The 21,931-nt window shown below is 50.4% G+C and overlaps 1 protein-coding gene across 1 annotated transcript; it reads left to right on the plus strand.

Annotated features, from left to right (window-relative positions):
- Positions 1-954: 954 nt before the first annotated feature.
- LOC121071303 (transmembrane protein 151B-like) lies at positions 955-20,964 on the plus strand. The gene is made up of 2 exons (XM_040559530.1): positions 955-1,347; positions 17,915-20,964. The coding sequence occupies exons 1-2, from the start codon at positions 1,258-1,260 to the stop codon at positions 19,343-19,345; spliced, it is 1,521 nt and encodes a 506-aa protein (XP_040415464.1). The 5' UTR covers positions 955-1,257; the 3' UTR covers positions 19,346-20,964.
- Positions 20,965-21,931: the final 967 nt, after the last annotated feature.

The raw sequence follows: 21,931 nt of genomic DNA on the forward strand, positions 1-21,931 counted from the left end.
TCATGGATGCCCTTCTCCTCCAAAGCTAGGTGGGTTTCCCCCTCTTGGATCAGCCAAGATTCGCCCAATGCAATCCATGCCCTGAAATCCAGATGTAGCAGGTGCAATGCTTCTAGAAAACCCCAGCTTTGGGGCTTTTCCCTCTGTACATCCACACACCAAGCCCCGTTCCCTGCTCTGCAGCCCTCCTAACCAGCCCGGTACGCAGCCCAAGTGCCTTACGCTGGAGTGGAGCTGTACAGAGCAGCACGCCTGAAAAGCATTAAGCATGTTGGAGCAGGAGTTGAGGTGCGAATATTAAAGCTAGGGCTGATGCCTCAAGTCTGCTCACTTGCCCGTTTGCAAGATTTTACGGAGCATTTAAAATATATACTGCTGTAGGGCACCAAGAGAGAAACAGATCAAATGAGATGAGCCTCACAAGGCAAAGAGTGTAATGAAACATGAAGCAAACACGCCGAGATAAGATGGTGCAGCACACCAGTCCTGGGCAGCAGGAGAGCAGATAATGACGGGATGCGCAGGATGCGGGCGGGAGGAAGAAATATTGGCAGTGTGGGGAGTTCCTGGCAGGCTGCAGCTCTTGGGGGGAGACCTGTGCTGGGGGTGGATGAAACCCTAAGGAAGGAGAAAGGGACAGGAGAAGCGGGGTGCCTCCATTTCCTCGGGGGGGAACAGGGGGGCAGCAGGGCCGTGCAGACCCTCCTGCCGGGCCGGGGCAGCCCCAGGGCTGGGTCCCGGTGCGGCCGGGGAGAGGAGCGGGGAAGTTTGCCCGGCTGCTCCGCGCCCCCTTCCTGCCCCGGCCGAGGTGCGGGCTTGGGGAGAAGCGGGGAGAGGGACCCGTGGAGGGAAGGAGGGATGCTCGCCCCCAGGGGGAGGCGGGGGGGAGCCACCGAGCGGGGCGGGGAGGGGACGGGAGGGGATGGGATGGGAAGGGAAGGGAGGGAAGGACCCCCCGCGGCTCCCAGCCTTCCCCAGAGGCTCCCACCTGGGGGGGGGCCGGGAGCGGCTGGGGCACCCCCCTCCGCCTCGCCTTTCTCTCCTCCCCTCCGCCGCCTCCCTCCCTCCCTCCCTCCCTGCCCGCCTGCCTGGGCTGCTGGAAGGAGCCGGGCGGACCCGGCGGGGCGGCTCTGGGCGCGGGGGGCGGCTCGCACCGGCCCCGCTCCCGGCCCCGTTCCCGGCAGGGGGGCGGCCCGAGGGGGCTCTCTGCCGCCTCGGGGGTCCGCAGCCCCCGCCGCCCGCCGGTGATGGCCAAGGATGTCCTCGGAGGGGGATGCCGAGGCGGCTGCTGAGAGCGGGCCGGGCAGCACCCCCGCCCCGGGGGCGGCCGCCGCCGAGCGGGAGGAGGTGAGCGGCCGGGGGAGGGGGGAGACACCCTCACGGGGGGGTCCCGGGGGACAGGAGGCAGGGGAGGGCGTGGGGAGGGGGCCGGGGAGCGAAGGAGGGAGCCCCGGGGGGGTGCCCGCAGAGCGGGGAGGCAGCCCCGCAGCCTGGCCGCTACCTGCAGCCGCCGTGCGGGGGCCGCCGGCGGGGTGCGGAGCGGTGCGGGGCGGTGCGGAGCGGTGCGGAGCGGTGCGGGGAGCGGTGCGGGGAGCGGTGCGGGGAGCGGTGCCCGCCGCGCCCTGCAGTGCCCGGGGCGCCGGCGGTGCGGGCGGGGTCCCCGCAGCCGGGAGGAGGCTGCAGAGGGAAGGATGCAGGGGGAGAAACGGGGCCTGTCCAGGGGAAGTTTGTCCCGGTCGGCACCTGGGGGGCCAGGGGTGCCTGCCGCTGCCCAGGGGTCGGGGGTGGTTGTGGGGTTGCAGCTCTCGGGCACTGGCATAACTTGCAGGATGGGTTTGCAGCCTGGGGTTCGGTTCGGTAGCTTTCAAATGCTTGGGCCACAGGACTGAGGACATCCCTCCCATTTTGTCTCAGGGCCTAGGCACTCTTCTTGCCTAATCTGCAGTAGAAAACACCGTAGGAAATAACAGCTTAATGTGCTTCTTCACATCAGCTGCGAAGCCCTCACTGTGGCCTTGCAGATCACCGGCAGGGAATGACTGATGTGTCTGAGCGGTGACACAAAAAACACTGAGCCACAAGGCACCGGCCAGACAGAGCTGCAGGGCTGTGTGGCAGCCGATGACAATATGCTTACAGTCCTGTACATTTGGGACAGCGAGCGGCCCGGTGTTAGGAATGCCTGAGGTTTTCTTCTAACCGTAATGTAGCCTTTGCTCCCGACTGTTTTGACAGGTCTGCCACTTGCATTGTGTAATCTGTGTGCAAGTCGTGGAAGTGGCTGAACTTTCTTTGTAATAGTTAACAGCAAGCACAGATGCTGCTGGGGATGCATGGAGCAGCCTCCACGCAGGCAGAGAACACTGCAAACAGAAGTGAAGGCAACCCCGGAACGTTTCTGTGTGCAATTTGTCCGCTTAAAGCTTCTCCTAATGTTTACATTACTCATCAACAGCCTCGTGGTCCTATGGTCGTAATCTCAGCAAAGCTTACATGGAGCTGCCGTATGCTTGGGTTAAAAACAAGCAACACTTTTTAAAGTACCTATAATAGAAAATTGACTTCTCAGCTGAGGCTGAAAAAACTATCCTCTGTGGGTGAAAATTAGGGTTTTGTCCTGTCCAATTGCTTTTTAAACACCTGCGACACAGTTCACCGCTACGAGCTGTGGCTGGGCCCAGGATACAGCTGCTGTTCTAGCGGTAGAGCTCCCCAATGTAATTACAGCCCTGCAGAAGATCAATAGATGGTTAATACTGGAAGAGATTTTTTGATTTATTTGGTCTATGGCCACAAGCTACAGAAGGCTTTCCAATATATTAAGTCCACCATAAAAATATCTAAGCCGTTTCTAGACATGAGAGCACTTGATCTCTCTGCTAAGCACATTATATCTTGCTTCAGTCATCCTCTTCTCAGTTTTTCTTCTTTTCCAATACAAACATTTGCACATTTGAGTCTATATCTCAAATGCCTGTAACAGTGATGTCTTAACCCTGCAGTCCTACATCATTGGTCTTTTGCTCTTGCTTCCTCCATCTCCATGTAAATAGTGTTGTTTTCTTTGGTGCTGGGACCTGCAGTTGCATTGAAGTGCCCTGAATTAAATAGGCATTTCATGGTCTTCTATATTAGTCTTGTCATTTATGGATTTCACTTGGATCAAATACATGGACTTAAATCTTAACAGTGACTTAAAATTGTCTTTATTGGGGAATAAATCAATGTGAGATAAAATCCTGACTGAGTGGCAGAGAACGTGCCTGAAGTCTGAGTTTTTATTCATGAAAACAGGACAAGTGAGGATGCAGCTGCGGAGCAGGAAGGAGAGCGGCTGCTAGGTCCCTGACTGCAGCCCTGGCCCTGTCCTTCCAAGGGCCACCTGGGTTTTCTGCTGGCAGTGCTGAATGTCAGAGCAAGCCCTTGGATTACCTGCCACTATTCTGCCGTTTTGTAGTTTGGTGGCTGGTCTTTTTTGGTTTTTGTTTTTCTGTTGAGATATCGATTGCTAGAGCTGGATGACCTGGACCAGTCGTGCTTTTGGTGGTGGTGTACAATTTTACCACCCCATCAGCACCTGTGAAAAAGAATGAGGGTCTTTGAGGTGAGGGAATGGAAAGGACATGTTTTTCTGAACATTTCAGCAGTTATTGCTCTCGATTTATTCTCTGGACATATTTTTCTTCCCTTTCCACCCCATTGCTCTGTCCTGCCCTGGTTAAGCTGTGGGCTGGCTACTTTTCTTGTCTTGCTAGTTACTGTGACAGCCTACACCTACGCTGAAGAGCTGATAGTGACTTTTCTGCATTTTTGCCAACTTACACCTCAATTAGGAAATGGTCTGAAATATTTACAGTTTTAAAACTTAGCTGATTTTTTTTTTCAGGAAAGTGAAGCTGGTGAGTAAAAACATCATTTATTTGCTACCAAAGCCAACTAATCACTGAAGGAAGCTGAAAGCAACAGCCACTTGACATTTTGAAATACGTATTTGTCTTGTCTGTATTGGCAGAGTCAAACAGCAGTTGTCCATGACTGGTTTTATCTTGTCTTACATATTTGAGGACTCTAATTGGGCATGACATAGCACAATCAGTTAGCCTGTCTAAATAAAAGAGGGAAAACCTCATGGGTAAACGTTCCTGAAACCCATGGTCACCAGCGTGATGATGTACTTAGAAATGTTGCAGAAGAGGGAGACCACTCAAAGCTGTCTCATCTGCATCTTGCTGCCAATACAAAGCTCAACAGGAGTTGGTTTCAAAAGTGCTGTTTGTGGCCACAAATAACTTAGACTAGGTAGCTTTAAATTGTGCCCATCTATGAGTGGAGTCGTACCCACGTGGATGGGAGGTGGTGGAGGAACCAGGCAGGCGGCCCTCCCAGGTTTATCAGGCCTGCCGTAGCTGCACCTTCCTCACCAGCAGCCCCCCTTGCTCTGCTGAAGCCTTCTCCCTCACAGACCCCCTTGAGCCTGTTGGCTCTCCACTGCCGCTGTGGCTGCCTTCTCCTCCTGCAGAGGATCGCTGTCCTCACTGAGGCTTCTCTGCTCATCGGAAACAGAATCAGGAGCTGGGGCTGGAAAGGGGAGAGGACAGAGGGCCTGTGAAGGAGGTTAATGTTGGTCCCTGCCGTCTTTTAAGCAGAAGCTCAGGAGGTACCAAGCATGAAATGTGGGACCTAGGGAAGTACTTTTCTTCCCCTCAGCTCTTCCAAACCTCTTGCAGAAGACCTGCTCCAGTAACACCCTGAATAATAGCTACTGGTTGGCACAGTGGAAGGCTATCACCATCCCAGGCAAGTATGATTGACCAAAGAGGTAATATTTGTATGGTGCACAGTATTGCCCCTCTTGAATGAGGGTCAAACAGTGCTAGCCCCTTTCTACCCCCCCCGCCCACTCATCCAGCAAACACAAATCAAGGAGAGCACCTCATTTCTTGATTCAAGTCATCTGCCTCACAAAGACAAAGGAACGATTCCATCACTAGTGGCAATGGAAAAACAGGAAAGCTTATTTTTCATGATCCTGCAGTTCCAGGAAATATTTGCATTGCAGATCCTGTCAAAAGAAAATCCATGCTGAGGCATCACATCTTACTCTGCTTTTGTTCTTTTCTGCGCCCCACTTTATCTTCTGCTCACGTGCATGTTCTTGGTGCCCTGAAGTTGTCTCTCTTCTCTGTACTTTGAACGAGAAGCTGACAAGAGTTTAAAAAAATAGATAGGAAACAACAGATGGATGTGTCTGAGCTCTGAGTGGCAACCTGGGGGGGCTTCCAAGGACAAGGTCCTCTGTCCTCTGCAACAGAGAGTGCTTCATCACAGCCGTAGCTGAGATTGGACTGCATTGCTCCTCCTGGCTGGTGTTCCTGGTTCCTTCCAGCAAGGGAATTGTCTCAGGGGAGTGGACTGGAGTGACTGGGGAGCTTGTGGAGCTCTGTCACTGGAGGGTTATGAGGACAGCTTTGGCAAACAGCTGCTAAGTGCACAGATGTTGCCTCGTGGGAGAGGAGAGACAAGGTGACCAGGCGGTAGGTCCCGTCCAGGCCTGGTTCCTAATGCTGTGCCCTCAGGAGGACAGCCAGCCGGCTGGTACCAGGCAAGGGGTCTGCACACTGCTTTGAAACTCCAAATGTGCTCCTTGTTCTCCCTTTCTCATTTCAGAGGCCTCAGAAGATAATCTTCCCCAAGAAGGGAAGAGTGGTCACCAAGGCTCCTTTTCACTCAGTGGAAGCCATGGCAGGGATGAGGTAGAAGGTGTCTTCTCCCTAGGAACAGCATGGGGCTTCTCCCCTTTTCCTACACCTTGAAATAAAATAGCTCACAGCTTTGCTGGTGACCAGGGACACTAGAGGAACAGAGATTTAGAAGAGTGAAATGTCCCAAAGTGGTCTGTATTCAGTGGGGCTTGGTTCTGGGTGTGTTCTAACACGCAGCAGTGAGTTAACACCAAACCTGGCCGCTGCCGAGCTATCAGCGCTGTAAGTCCCTGCAGTTGTTACGGTGACACTGTTGTGACACTGCAGATAAGGCTCTGTTTGATTTCTCACTTATAGCAGGAGCTCCAGTTTCCAGAAAAGCGTGGTTAAGTAGTTAATTAGTTTTTAAGTTCTAATCATGAAAAATATAGTTCACTGAAGGGTTCGCGTTCAGACTATAATCATTCATCCGTCTCCTCTGAGCTTAAGAACTACAAAGTTAAAACTAGCGCACCGTGAAACTTCGCCGAGGTCACGGTTCTTGTAGTGGTGCTGCTAACTAGCCAAAACCCAAGGGGCAGTGCTGTCTTTAGGTGGGTTATGATCCCTGGGATGCCGCCCATGCTGGACCCTACACAAGCTGCGGCTGCCCTGCCCGCAGCACATCTCATCGCAAGCCACAAAATTAAGGAAGAGAAGTTCCTGGACCTAACTGCATAACAGTTTATGCTTTCTGTTCTTCCCCCACGCGTCCCAGACCTGGAACAGCTACCACACGCCATAGGCAACACCTACAGTGACCTTAGCTCTGCCCCAGCAGCCTCGGCCCCCCGAGCCGCACGGGGAGATGCTGCAGGAGCGGGCAGGACAGACGGAGAGTGGAAGGCTGAAGAAGCCAGGCTGTGTGGTGCCAGCAGCACCACCAGGCTGGCAGATTTCCTGCAGCAGAGCTGAGGTTGGGAAGTGGTATCTGGTGTACTCAGCAGTCCTTCTCATGGCACCGTGTGTGTCCCCTGGAGAGGACGGAGGGGATGGAGCATGGAGCTCCCGCATGGAGTGTCACAGAGGCTGGGTGATAGCATCCACCAGTAGGGTCTAGCCAGCATGGGTGTCCCGCTGAGGACCCAAAAGGTGGAAAACAACCCCTTGGGACTGCCAGGAGGTGAGGTGACCAGCCGGAAGTGCAAGTACCTGGTGGAGGAAGGAGGCAACGAGGGCATGTGGTGAAAAGCTGTGAGTGGCAATCTGTCGGCAGGCCTGAAGTGTGCCATGGAGCTGGAGCAGCCATGGGCCTTGGCAGGGGCCTGTCCTTCTGCAGCCAAGGCAAGAGGCGAAGTCCGTGGTTCCCACCAGCGGGTACGTGGAGTGGCAGGGTGGGATGGCTCACACCTCCTCCAGGAGAGTGCTGCTGCATTGCTCATGTGAAAGCACTTTACAAATGCTATTTTTTCAATATCTTTGGGTGGTGCAGAAAGGTGTGATGAAGCCATGCCAATGGTCAGGTCAGGAAATAAACCCCAGATGTCCTGGCTCCCAGGAGCTCTCTTAACCATTAGGTGTTTTAAATGAATTTGCAGTGGAAGTTTCACATGCTGTGTTGTCACAGGTTATTGCAGAATGTGTCTCTGAGAGAGAAAAGAGTAGCAAGAGGGAGAAAGGAGTGATATTCATCATGAATCCTCTTTTCTCACTGGGAAGCATAAGCAGCTGGGATGCTACCTCGTCTTAACAAGAGCATCATTATAAAAAAAAATCTCACAGCGCCGAGGTCCCAGCTGTGTTCAGAAAGGTGCAGGGATGGGGAGAGGCACTCTCTGAGTCTGGCAGAGCAGTGGTAGATGTTATTGCGGGGGAGGCTCAGCTCAGCAGCACAAGGGGCCAGGCACAGCCGCAGCCTGAGCCCAATGCCGTGGTGCTGGGAGGTCTTCTGCTGAAGCATGGCTGGCCCATGGGAGGTCCCACATGGGAAACAGGGAGGAAGGAGACTAAGACACCAACTCACTGAGCCACTTTGTTCTGGTTTTTCTGGTTACCACTTAGGTAACCAGTTTCTATCCCCCATTCAAATCTCAGGGTGTTCCTTTAGAGTAAGCAAAGATTAAATGGCATTAACAATAACAAACTATTTTTCTCATTTGCAAAGTCTGTCTAAACCGAGGCGTTAGACAACTGGCTGACAGCCAGTGAGGAGCTAGCAAGACAGTATGCGTGGATTCCTGTTGGATCCAGCCAGAAGATGTCAACCATGTGGAGCTCTCCCCTTCACGCTGTCCCTGTCCCCAGAATGAAGCATAGGGATCCTGTCCCTGCCGTCCTGTTTCCCCTTGGCTGGTGGGCCTCTGCCTGGCACTGACTGCTGCCCTTACTCTCATGGATGTGGGGCATGGCACGGCAGGTAACTGGGGTCCTGCTGGTGCCTCTGGTGGCCTCTCATAGGCCACCATCTCCCCTTCATATCCTCTCACCCGGGCTGCTAAGACAGTAGCTGCAGGGTCACCTCAGTGGTGCTCAGCTTGCCCATGGATGGCTTCTCCTAGCCAGGCAGGAGGCAGCAAGGGCACCCGCAGAGGTGGTGGCCCAGCCACGTGGTGAGAGACCACGCAGGTCTCTCACCAGAGGCTGCCTGGTGGAGCCAGGTTTTCTGTGCCTGCTAGGAATGGTCGATATCCAAGGGGGAGGCATAGGAAATATGACTTTGTGTCACTGCTGAGTCAAAAGCCAGTGGCAGCAACGTCAGCAATTTGGGGGGGAAAGGGATAATTTTGTTAGTGTAGTATTTTGCGAGCTTGTAGGAAGCTGTCACTAAAACAGCCCTGACTTCTGTTTGCAAATGGTGACCGCTTCGTTGCTAGGATTCCTTTGCGCCAAAAATGTACCTGCGTGGCTTTCCTTGCAGCAGCCTGCTCGTGTATTGCTGGTGGAGGTGGCTGGAGCCGAATGCTTCACGCCCCTCACCTTCCTCCCCTTAAATTTTAGTGGGCAGCTTTCCCAACCCGATGCAATGTTCTGCATGTATATTGGCTGGGGTCCAAATGCCTTTTCTTTTCTGGGATTTCCTTTGTCTCTGCTTGAAGAACTTAAAAGTATCCTGTAAGAGCTACCTCTGGTTCTGACATTTTAGAGGACTGGAAGCTCCCTCTGTCCTGACCTCTGCTTTCCTCTTCTTCAGATGGTGGCTTTAATGCTTGAATTCATGAGGGTGAATGGTGTGAAGTAACGGGCTGCCTTTCTACGGTACCTCAGGGGGGTCCTATCAGCTGATATTCAAGTGGGTCAGCAAGATGTGTGCCAGTTCGTGGTTTGTCTTGTCCTGTGATAGCCTCTGCTGGGGAGAGAATTGAGTGCCTCCGTTTTGTGCACCTTTCTGCCCTCCGGTGAGGGAAGGAGGAGATTAAATCTCCGCGGGGCTTTGAACAACCATAAGCCCAGCCATCCCCATTCACCGCAGGAGTACAGCTGCTGAAGCGAATGTCTCCGCATTGGTGACACAACCAACATGTGGCATGCGTGCAGGTTGCTCCTGTTAAACCAAGTCACAGAGCTTCTCTGCTCAGTGCTGGCGTCATGGCCCCTGCCTGCGTGAGGTTTTCATTCTGTCAGGAGCTCCATGGCAGAGGAGCAAATGGTGCGTTCAAAACGTACATGCAGCAACAACTGTACGACGTGTTCAAGGACCGAAGGGAAATTCTCTTTGATGCTAAATGGCTTTTTCCATTGCCTTCTATTCCTGATATTTCCCTTTCCCTCTGTGCTGGCAGCCATGCTGAGAGCACTTTCTATTGGCTCAGCGTGAGCTGGGGGTAATGGGCTTCTTGTAGTTCAAGATGGATAAGAGGAGGGATTTTATTTCAGGCTCCCCAGGACGGAATTTATGAGATGACTGTTGTAATATCTCCCTTTTCCCTCACCAGGCCTTATTATCAATGCCCCATGTGGTGCCCAGATTGGGTCACATGGTGGAGGAGTACTTCTAACTGTCGTACACCAACATCTGGTTTAGCACAGCCCTGCAGGCTCCTTTCTTTCTGTACTAATGAGCATCTCACCTAGGAGTTCATTTGGCCCTGAGAGGCAAGAAGAGGTTGTACTCTGACTCTTCTCCTGTCGTTGTCTTCTCCCTGGTCAACCCGGTCTCCTTGATTCTTTCAACAGGATCACCTCAGGACTTGGAGGCTGATATCTGCACCCATGCCTGTGGTGGGTGACTGGGGAAGTGGGGTAGATATCTCCTTGCCCTCATTGCATTGTCCCTGTCCCACTGGACACATGTGAGGCCTTTCTCAGCAAACTGGAGGCTGGTCCTGGCATCAGAGCTCACCTCAGTTACGGTCAACAGCACAGCTGAAAGCTTGTCTGGCAAGGACTTGCTGGTCCTCTCTGCATTACATCCTGCCACGTCCATCAGCAGTGGAACATTTTCCACTGCCCTCTCCTGATCAGGATGGAAGAAGCCTCATAGTCAGAGACAAAAATCTGCTTTCATCCAGGCAGGTCGCCACCTGCCAAAGTGTGTGACTTGTGGTTATTGATTGTTCTTCCCCTTTCATCTATCTCATTGGGATGTATTTGTCACAAGTATAAATCCACGGAGGTAAATGAAATTGTGGCTGGCATTAATTTATCCCCCATTTTCAGTTCTTTCTCCTCTACTTCTATTTCTCTTCTTCCAGTCCTATGTCAGCGTTTCTCTTTTTTTCCCTGTGGACAGGAAGACTATGCTTGCAGAACTAAAACGAAAACAAAAGATCGACTTGTTGCTCATATGAGCAACCCTGAGCTGTGGGGTCACTTTGTTGTTGAAGACAGTGCTCAGGTCACCCCGTGGTGTTGGAGGAGAGCAGGAGCGGGCCATGATGCCAGGCGCTGCCTCATGCCTCTGCTCCCTGGGCCCGACTCCCTCCCGGCCCAGCCCAGGCTGGCAGGTCCCCGACCTCACCCACCACAGCCCTTTCCCTGCCTCGGTGACATTTGCATTTGGAGCATGTCTAGGCCACCCTCTTCTCTCTTCCACCTCTTCACCTCCCTCCTCCTGTGTTTCCTTCTCATTTCTCTATTTCCATTCAGGCCACGTCTTCAGTACCCTCTGTTTTCTCTCATTCTTTCATTTCAGACATGATAGCATTTTGCTTCAGCAAAATTGCAGCTCTTGAGGTCAGCCACCAAGGGCAAACACGTTCACACATAAGGTTTCAAGGGATAGGAAATGCTTTTGGCATGATTTCCCCAAAGGAGAATTTAAATGCTTTTGAAATTGGGGAACCCAGATATCTGACTGCAAACCAGACACAGGCAGTCAAACTTGGACCCCAAACTGTCCACAAAACAAACATTAGAATAAATTCCTGCTGTTGCAGCATATTTTCTGCCTATCCAGCTCATGATGGAGTTTTCAAAGAGACTGAAGTACTGAGTCTGACAGAAGAGGAAAAAGCCATTTTGTTGTTAGAGAGCTACAGAGAAATACTAAACATATGGCAAAATAATACACAGTTTTTTTAAGGACTAACTCCAAAACAATTTAAACAGCTTCCTTTGAACTTCACAGGCTATTTCTCCCTGTCCATCAGGGTCAGCTTGGTAGCCTTCAGTTCAAATTTATTCCGGCAGTCCAGATTGGAAGTGGACAAAACAAGAGGTTTGTAATTGTCACCGTAACTATTTGCATGCCATAAGCAGCAAAGAAAAAGTAACGCTCCAAGCCCACACTGCCATACTCTTGCTTTTGGAGTGAAATACAACTACTGATTAATAGCATATGACAACAGCAAGCTAGGTAATGACGTGCTCCACCGAAGCTCTGGCAGGGTTTGTCTTAGCATTGCGTCTAGAGCTGCTTGCAGGATTACCCCCGGCAGTCAGCACTGGAAGTGTGAGGAGCACCTCAGTGTCCACACAACACCCACAGCCTTGTTCTAATGACTGACACTTGGCTTTATGAAGACGGTTGTCTTGTATATGTTAATGGGGTATTTAGCCATTAGATTGGCAGAGTTCTGGAGGAATAATTACTAGATTTGACACTATCCACTGGATTTAAGCATAAAATTACTGCTGGTAACATTTACAGTTGGCACAAACATTACCAGGCTGTTCTGTTACAATGAGATGAGCACTGTCCTACAGAGGGATCTGCTTCATTTAATAATTTTGTTATTCAATCCAAAGCCAAATCTGAAGTCACTCATTTCAGGGTGGAGAGTGCAGCCAAGTCTTTAGTTTTCCTCAAAACAGTGACTCAAAAAATACCTAGGAGCAGTGAATGGTTGAATTTACACACCCAGGGTGGTGCTGGTCCAAAATCTGCTAATGCAATTCTTGGTGATATTAAAAAGGGAAAACGTGTGGGAATGGGAGGTCTTTTTATGTTTTGGTATTATGTCAGTGAAATGAATGCTGAAGTCCTGTATCCACTTGCAGGCTACACATTAAGAAGGATTTCAAGGTGCCAGAGAGAGAGTGGAGTACCAAAGAGCTGGAATAAAAGCCGTGCAGTGAAGGACTTTGAGACCTTGACCCATTTAATATGTCAAAAGAAAGCTTAGAGGTGTCAAAATTAGCATGGAGAAGCACCTTCAGAGAGAGAAGGCAGCAGTATGAAAGGAGTCTTTCATCACATGGAGAATGGGCATCCCCACTGCCATCATTGGGGACTAAAGTGAGACAAAATTACAATGGCAGTGAAATTTCATCATCAGAACAAATTGCAGAAGGGATTGCAGGCCCTTCATTTGCTTTTGTCTATAAATGAACGCAGTGTGTCTTTATGGAAGATGAGCTTTCACCAACCACCAGTTACTGGGATGTACATAGGATTGTAGAGTGAAATTGCACTGCCTGTGAGGTATAGGAGCTAAAGAGAGAAGGTATGGTGTCTCCCGGTCTTAAGGTGTAAAGGTAGCTTGGATCATAACAGAAGCTGAACTTTTCTGACCCAGAATAGTCTTGCAAAGTTAATAGGAAAAATCCCTATGACTACCTGTGAGGACTAAAGAACCATCTGGCTCTTTGTTGTATTGTAACCATCCCAGCCATCACCTAGGACAGCCATGTGGTTAGTGAGTGAATCTGGCCATCAGATGTGCTGGTGTCCAGAGGTCAGCAAAGGCAATGAGCCTTCACTGGTAAAACTGAGGCACTAGAGGTTAAAGGTAGGCACCCAAAATCCTGGGCTGGTGGAATCAGTCTGGGCTTCTCTGAGCATCCCTTCCTACGCATGCTAATGGGGGATGCTTGTTTGGGGGAGCAGGGACATCCAGCCCGCCTTGACCTAAACCCCAGGAAACTCATTCCTTGTTATACATCCATCATGAGGAAGGGACCCCAGGGACACAAATCACCCAGAAATATTTTGTTCTCTAGCATCGGTCTTACAGCTCAAATGTGTCTTTTAAGGACAAATCAGGGCTCGGTGTGTGTCTGTGTGTGTGTTGGGGTGTGTGTGTAATTTTTTGCCTTCTTGGCCACCTCAGTGTAGTTGCTTTAGTCTCATGTAGGATGGTTACCAGTTACAACCCAGCTGCCTGCATCTTCATGCTGGTCTCACAAGCAGTCCAGAGATGGGTGAGAGAGCCAAAACCCTGGTCACCCGCCCCTCCAGCCCCTGGCCACACTCTGCTCCAGCTGCCAAGTGCTGGGCCACACGCTCCCCCTCTGCTCTCTCCCCAGCCCTTTACACTAGGCAGGATTAACAGCCCAAATCTGCATGCTGTTACAGCATGAACTACTTTTAAATGATTTTAATTATTGTTGCTGCAGCCAGAAGCCGAGCTGGCTGCTGCAGAGCTGGGGCAGGAGCAGGGTGGGTGTGCCGGCTCCAGGCCGGTCCCTGCATACCAGCGTTTGATCTCCAGCATCCGCCATCCGAGGGTGTCTTTGAAGGCAATTGCCCTTTCAGCCACTGCCTGAGTGCTTTATCATTTGCAAACTAAGTTCTGCACAAAGTTTCTTGAAGGAGAAATAATCGAAATGCTGCTAGCCTGGAAACTCCTGTCTGCTGTAGGTGTCAGTTGAATTTCCAGTTTTTCTTCAGCAGCTAGGGCTTTCCAGACTATTTTCCAGCAACTGCGGCAATGAATTAAATAACATCTATCATTTAGTGTCTTGGAAGACTACACGCCACCAGACAACAAACAGCCCATGGGACAACACGGACCCGCCTCTCCATTTTGTGTGGGATGCAGTTACATCTCTCTGCTGGAAATTTTTTTTGGAACGGATAGGCCAAAAAGCCCCGATGTAAAGGTAGAGTGGGGAAGGGCAGCTTGGGGCAGGGCTACCCCAACCTTTTGTTTTGGGTTAGTGGCCCAAATCTGTGGGCCCTAGTTTGCAGGGAAGGTGCCTGGTGACTGAGCTTTCGCGTGTTCTGAGACAGTCGCTGCTTGGCCTTGGCTTTCTGAAGGGTTCACTGACCTCACTTTCTTCAATTACATTTCTCTGTTAACATTTTCCATGGGTTATGGTTTTGCTCCACATCAAAACAACGCAGAAGCCACAGCATTCCCCAGAGAATGCAACTCTCGGTCGCTGACTGGCCCAAGTTATCATGGAAATTATTAGTTTTCTTAAGCATTTATTGTAGTCATCCCAAAATGCAAGCTTACCCCATTTCGATCTGAAACATTGCACATGACAAGGAGAAGATTCCATGTAGTACCACAAACACCATGCTTGCAAGAAGGTGGTATGTTAATTAATAAAGTCTGGGAGCCACTGGTTTAACATGTTAATGAATTTGTTATGCAAAGATAGATGGAAAGATATATTTCCTTATTAGACTTTTGAATGTCTGATACTTTTATTGTAACTATTTATTACATTTCCTGTCTTTCTTACAAACACACTAGTAGTGTTTCTAATATTATAAGGAGAAATAAGGAGATACAGGCTCGATGAACATAGTCAGGACATGAAATGAGAGGGACAGCCGAAGGGGCAGACCCTGGAGGAGAGAACCTTTTATACCTGAGGACTGCAAAGAGTGAAGTCTGGTTAGCAGCAAAGGAGGGTATGAGGAGGTGGGTCAGAAGAAAAGAATCATGGTTTTCCCAAAGGATTATAGGCACCAAGGCCCTGTTGAGCTGGACTATAGGTGTGTGTGCATCCGAGAGATCTGCCAGTGGACACTACAGCTGCGTGGCCTCACTAACGCAGGAAGGAGAGAAGCTGCATTTCTTACAAGCTGCAGTGAAAACAGTGTAGGTACCCCAGCTCGGGCAGATCCAGCCCTCTCGGTGCAGGTGTCTGAAGGCCATTTTTGATGTGTCTCCACAGGATGCATACAGAGACCTGGACCTGCAAGCCTTGGAGCTGCTGCCAGCTCAGGCCAGTGCTGCTCTGAGACTGGTCGCAGCCACCTCTTTCCCCAAAGCTGGGGTGGCATTTCATGGGGCTAAGCACGTTAGGAGGCATTTGCCAGCTTTCAGGCTCCAGTATGGCCACTGATAACCCTAACCAGTAGGGCTGGTTGAATCAGTTCTTGGGTAGGAGCCAACCTGTGGGCTGCAAGTTGGACTACAGAGCTTCAGAGAGCAGAGAAGTTTATTAGGCAAAGGGAAGGGAGATAAAGGAAAGGTGGGGATTGCAGTGCCTTTGGCAAACAGTACCTTAACTGACATGGGACAGCCCTTGCATGGCTGCTTGCAGGGTCAGGCTGAGAGTGATTTCAATGGGTTCTGGAAAGGATTGGGGTTCCTGGAGTACTTAAGCACACACCTTACATTACAACTGACTGCTAGACATCCTTAGCTGAGTCCTCGGCATTTCTGCAGAGTATTAACCAGATTCTATTCGTGTGAGATGTACCTGTGGAAACAACTTGCTGAGTATGGACTTCAGTTCCCATGACAGAACCCTGCCCTGCTGTCTCCTTCTGCTCCATCCCAGTGACTGGAGTAGAGAGTTTCACTCGCAGAGTTTTCTTCACCTCAGTAAACCTTCAGGGGAAAAAAGGCTGGAGGTTTTAAGTTCTTCATTGCAGTCCATATTTTTGCATTATGACAGTGCTCAAAAACTCTAGTTCCATGTAAAGTCAAGAGAAAGAACAAAAGACAGAGATTCCTGTCAGAGTCCCCAAGAGCCAGGACAGCCAGCATGCAGCTGGGGAGAAGCGTACGTCAGAGCAGTAATGGCACTGGGACAGAGCAGTGGGTATTTGACAAGAGTTTCAAGAGATGAAACTCTTCATGACTGCATGTAGACTCAGGAATTCATCCCCAAAACTCCCATAGATAGTATTCAGCTGATTTGGGGACCGCCTGAAGCCACTTTGTTGCTTTCCACAAGGCTTCCTGCCAAAGGCTAGGGAAAACAGCCTTGTTCTTTCCCATACTAAGGTCTTTTCTCTACCCTACGTGCAGAAAAGGTGTTATGTACCGTGCCCTGTTTAGCTCCTCTGCACCCATTCCGGCCACTGTTTCAGTAAATGACCTTAGTAAAGAGAACACAGTCCAAAATAATTATTCTTCATTCTGTCACAAATATATACAGAAGGCTTGGGATCAGAATAGAAATTCTTTGTAGGTTTCTTCTGGATGCATCAGGAAGAATCATGGGCCAAATTCTGCCCTTAGTTGCTGAAGATGAATGGTGTAGCTCCCTAAAATAAATAAAATTACTCTGCACTTACACAGCATCAGATTAGATGCTACAAAATCAAAAACCTAACCCTGTGTAGTCTATTTGGCAGTGCTCAAAATGAATCGTAAAAACCTCTACAGTTACTTAGAAGTGGCTCTCTCACAGAAAAAAAAAAAAAAAAGGCAGTATTAAATAGTATTAAACCTGATCTGATAGCCCTGCAAGGTTAGGTGCCAATGCTTCCATCTCATTGAGAAAACAGTAAATTCTTTCTAGTGGTGCCGCGCTATTATTTCCTGAGTCATAAGATGCTGGTCCTTAAACTCTTCGCTGGTTCAAGCTCACTTACTGAATCCTAACCACTCTGGGTCTGAGCAAGCTATATTGGGTGAGAACTTTATCTCTGGAGAAAAAGAGAAGACGTTTCTCAAACCTAGCATCTGCTGGTGTCTATGCAGTTGTTTGATGCATGGTGGCCCCTTGGGAGAAGGAGTAGCAGCATGCTTCTATTTTTGCATAAAATCAGGCTCAGCAGAGGGCATGATGATGCACGAATATCAGCATGTAACTGCTTTCTCGCTGTCGTTTTCTCTGAGTTAGGGGGAAGTGAAGGATGGTGGTGATGAGAGAGATGCATTCAGCCCTCCACATGTCATGTACTTTCTATGGACCAGCAGCTGCCAGCCAGGAGTGTAACCCATGCTGCTGCTGCTCTTTGCAGAAAGACAACTCTGTTTCTGCTAGCTGCTTGGCTGGATTTGGTCTTTTTTATTATAGCCCAACATAGCATGACAATGCAGCTGATTCGCTGCAACATCGCTGGGGTAAGGACTGCAATCACATCGTCTCAGTGAGCACAGCGGGAGTACAAGAATGCAAACTCCCCCTCCACTTCCAGCCTGACTTTTGTGACTTGAAAGAGAGGGATGTGCTGCTACATTTTAGATGTTCACTCATATACCCTTAGCTCTAACGCTTAAACCACTCAGGTGTTTTAGGTAGGAGCTCGTCTTCTAACTAGCCTGCAGCTATACTGCACTGTGCTGTAATCCTGACAATTTTTTCAAATAAATGTGCTTGAATCTGGTAATTTTCCTGATGGCTCGCCTCCAAGAGAATGGTGTCGATCACTCGGTAGGTTTCAGGGCTGGGGCTGAGTCAGCTCTGACTCAGGCGGCAGCTCCGGCTCTGCCAGGCGCTGGTCCCCTGTGCCGTGCGACCCAGGGGGCTGTGGCTCCACCAAGGACACTGCTCCTTGCCCCCCCGGCAGCATGGTGCAGGAGCCCCCCAAATCACAGGGCAAGCCCACAGCCCTGTGCTTTTGACCGGGTCACCTGCTGTGAAGCCCTCTTGGCCTCAGAGGAGGGTGTGTAGACGAGGGCGGGTGCTGGCTCCTTGCACGGAGGAGGATGTGGGGGCCTGTCTTGCCCCGACAGAGGCCCCAGTGTTTCTGGAAAAGCGGTTTATATTCCCATTTCTGTGAAGTAGGGTGGTGTCCCAGTCCTCAGGCAGTCGAGAGTGAACCCAGACACAGTCTGGAAAGCAAAAGGCACCATGTGTATGCTATGTAAAGCAGTGTGACTGACAGGTTCCTCTCTTTGTCTTTCTCCCCCCATCCCCGGTGGTGTGATTCAAAGCAACGCCCCGTGAAGCAGTCCCTGAGTGCCTGCATGTGCAGAGAGTCCCACTGGAAATGCCTCCTCCTCTCCATCCTCATGTATGGCTGCCTGGGAGCGGTGGCCTGGTGTCAGCTGGCTCGGGTCACCAAGCTCAGCTTCGATAGCTCCTTCAAGGGCAAGTCCATGATCTACCATGACAGCCCCTGCTCGGACGGCTATGTCTACATCCCACTGGCCTTCCTCTCCATGCTCTACGTGGTTTACCTGGTGGAGTGCTGGCACTGCCACGTCAAGAGAGAGCTGCAGTACAAGGCGGATGTGGACAGCGTCTATGAATGCATCAACCGCATGCAGCAAGCCACTCCATGCATCTGGTGGAAGGCCATCAGCTACCACTTCGTGCGGCGAACCCGGCAGGTGACCCGGTACCGCAATGGCGATGCCTACACCACTACGCAAGTCTATCACGAAAGGGTCAACACCCATGTGGCTGAAGCTGAGTTTGATTACTCTCACTGTGGGTACAAGGACATCTCCAAGGAGCTCCTGGGCCTGGAGAGCTACACAGCCACCAAGCTGAGGTTCACCAAATGCTTCAGCTTTGCCAACATTGAGTCTGAGAACTCTTACCTGACCCAGAGAGCTCACTTCTTCACAGAGATTGAGGGTCTGGATGACTACATGGAGGTGAGGGAAGGCATGCAGCTCAAAAACGTGGACTTTAAAGAGCTTATGATGGCCTACGGGGACCCGGATCACCTCCCATGGTACGTGTCCCACTATGCTTTCTGGGTGGCTGCCATCCTGATGATCTCGTGGCCACTCAGGGTACTCATAGAGTATCGGACTGCGTATGTCCACTACCACGTGGAGAAGCTGCTGGGCCTGGAGTACACGGCACCCACTGCGGCGGAGGAGCCCCTCTACAGGTACCGCATGCCCCGAGACGCCACGCAGGACAGCACAGAGCTGGAGTGGCACATCTGCACCAACCGGCAGCTGATCCCCAGCTACTCGGAGGCCATGCTGATGGACCTGGCTGACTCCCCGGCATACAACAGCTACACAGTGTGTCGGTACAGCGAAGCGACCCACGGCTGCGAGCGCTGCAACCGCACCTCCAGCACCTCCTCCATCTTCTCACGCCACGCTTTCCACAGCTGCAGCGGCAACTCCCGCCTGTCCCTCAACACCAGCCGCTTCTCCCTCTGCCGTGTCCACGGCTCCCACAGGACAGGCCTCTGGAGGAGCCACAGCAGCAGCATCGCTGACCGGGGCTGCCACGACGAGCAGTGCTGCTCCTACTCCAGCCAGCTGGCTGTCAACGAAAACCCCCCAACCTACCATGATGCCCGCTTCTTCCCTGTCTTGATCGTGCACAGGCCAGAGGGGCACGACGGACGACACTTCTACGTCAGACGCTCCTCCTGTCTGGAAACGTCTCTGTGATGGGCTCCCATGGTTTCTCAGCTCCTCTGCCCTGGAGCAGCTTAACTGTGGTGGTTGCAGAGATGCCACAGCCTGCAAATGTCAGTCTGCAGGACAAGCTACGGATTTCAGTTCAAAACCTGCCATTGCATGAGGATATGGTCACCCTGACAAGTGGCCAACCTCATTTCCAAAGCTTATTTTCCTCTCCCATTGGTCTTCCTGTTCATTTATCCCCTCTTCCTTTCACTCTTTTACTCCTCACTATTTCTTTGTTCCTTGGGTCTCTGCCTCTTCTCCCATCCCACTCTTTCTTTTACGTTTCAGTCACAGTGTTTGACAGCTGTTTCTACGGGAGGATTCATAAAGCCCGTGTTTTGCAGTGCATTTGCCCTCTTGGATGCCCTGCAAGGTAAGAAACTCAGAGACAGCAATGCCAAGCGAGGCACTGAAAGGCCTGCGGCCAGTCAATGTCAAGTCAGGAGGAGAATTCAGATCCACAGGCTCTGAGTTACCTGCAGCAAACCCCAAACAAAGCTTTTCAAAATTTTATTTTCACCAGTCACTTTCTCTTCTCTCTCTACCACTATCTTCCTATTTCGGTTTTCTCATTTCTGCTTTCCAATTTTTCACGGAGTCTTTCTGGGGTTTTGCCAGGTGTCTTTCAGCCTGTAATTGGCTTCCATTGCCCAAAAATTAGGTATTTGCAGCACACATTTCACTGACCACTGACACAGCCACAAGATATGCCCCTGAGAAGTGCTGAAGACTTTCACCACAGATTAGTGAGACACATGAATAAAGCAAAAAGCATGCCCTTTGCTAACCTTGCCCTGCCTGGTCTGTGGCAGAGATGCTGCTGCGTTTCCAGCTGTAGTTAACCTCATTCAGCTCCACCAGTGTTAGCAGTCGTTGAGAGCCGTAATGTAGATCAGTGCCCTGTTAGTGCCACTATTTTTAGGACTGTAGGTCAGGTTTGTGGTTATTTCATTCCTACCACTTGCTCAGAGCTGCAAGGGCTGGCAAAGGAGAGAGGGGCCAGGGAGGGAAAGGTAAACGTGGTGTTAACCTACCACAACCCACCCACTGGTAATTCAGAGGCTCTTCCTGCACAGCTTCCCCATGAGCAGGTGCAGAGCCTTCAGTAACCTGTTAGATCAGCCCAGCAGGGTCACATCCAGGAGGTGACCAGTCCTGGCAGAGCCAACTGAGTCCTCCCAAGAGCCAGGGACTGACCCAGGAGCTCCTGGCCATGCCCAGGACCCATCAGGGACCCTGCAGGCTGCCAAACCTCTGTCCCGCAAGGGACAGCCATGCGCTGAGCAAGCTCTGTACCATTTCATCACGTGGATGGCAGAGATGGGCATCAACCATGACTCGCAGGAGAGCGCAATACAATCGCAATACAGTAACTGTCGAAAACAAAGCGTCGTAACTCCCTACAGCAAGTAGGTAAGGAACCAAGGGGCTGGCAACAAATGCGTCCTCCCGAGTCAGTTCTGTGTGTATCTATGTGTAATATGAGATTTGTAAAGTCATATCGGTATGTGTGGAGTATATATAACTGCATACTTATATGGTGATTTCTTATGGCATTGACTGTTGCACCATGTTAAATATATTTTGTTTTGGTTTGATGACTCCGTTTTGATGCACTGTGTTTTATTTCAACTCCGGAGATAGAAACATTGCTTTCACATCGGCAATACCTGGCTAACCTGCTGTGAAGGATGGCACCATCAGAAAGGTTTAAATTTGTATGAGTCAATCTTTTTTAATGTAAATACTTTATGTATGATTTATGTGACATTTTCATTCTGACAGCTTGGCATTTATTGCAAAAGATAGATAACACATACGATGTGTTAGTTTATCACCTCTAAAAAAGAATAACCAACCCAGACACATGGAAGAATCAGGTTTGGGCTCAGGGTAATGATTATTGTTGGACTGGGACCAAAATCCTTAACTGGATAAATGTCAAACTTAGGAAAGAAAAAGAAAATTTAAAAAATCCAGACTTAGATCCACCACATAATGACCAAGTCCCAGTCCCCCAGCCAAGAATCTAGGAAGGAGGAAAGGATCAGATCCGAACTCCAGGCTCAGACTCATCTCTGATTTACTTTTATTCTGAAGATGGAGTAAATGCAAGTCTTTCATATGGTTCCCTCCCCTTGTCTTCACTCAGACAGAAAGTTTAAACCAGCACATATGGAAGATTTGAGAGCTGGAGGAGGCTGAAGCTTGCTTCAAGAAACACAGAGGCTGGAATATTTCAACACTGCTACTGACTGAAGGAGGTGTTAGGGAGGAAGACAAGAAAGGAGAAGGGAAGAGATGGTAGAATAATATAAATTAAAAGAGAACAGAGTTTGGATGCAGCTCGGATAAATCTCAAACGAGCAGCAGAACTCAGTTATGGCAAGCTTGCCCCGGGCAGAGTCAGGGAACATTTCAGTCTTCTCAAGTAGCTGCTGCAGCCACCTGCAATTTTAAATGCCATGTCCAAGGTCTTGGCATAGCCAGCTGGGTCCCATATGTATTTCAGGACTGAGTGTTATATTTGGGTCCTCAGAAGTGGCCACGTTAAACAGTGTTATTATC

This window comes from Cygnus olor, chromosome 5 (genome assembly GCF_009769625.2).
Source record: "Cygnus olor isolate bCygOlo1 chromosome 5, bCygOlo1.pri.v2, whole genome shotgun sequence".
Lineage (NCBI taxonomy): Eukaryota > Metazoa > Chordata > Aves > Anseriformes > Anatidae > Cygnus > Cygnus olor.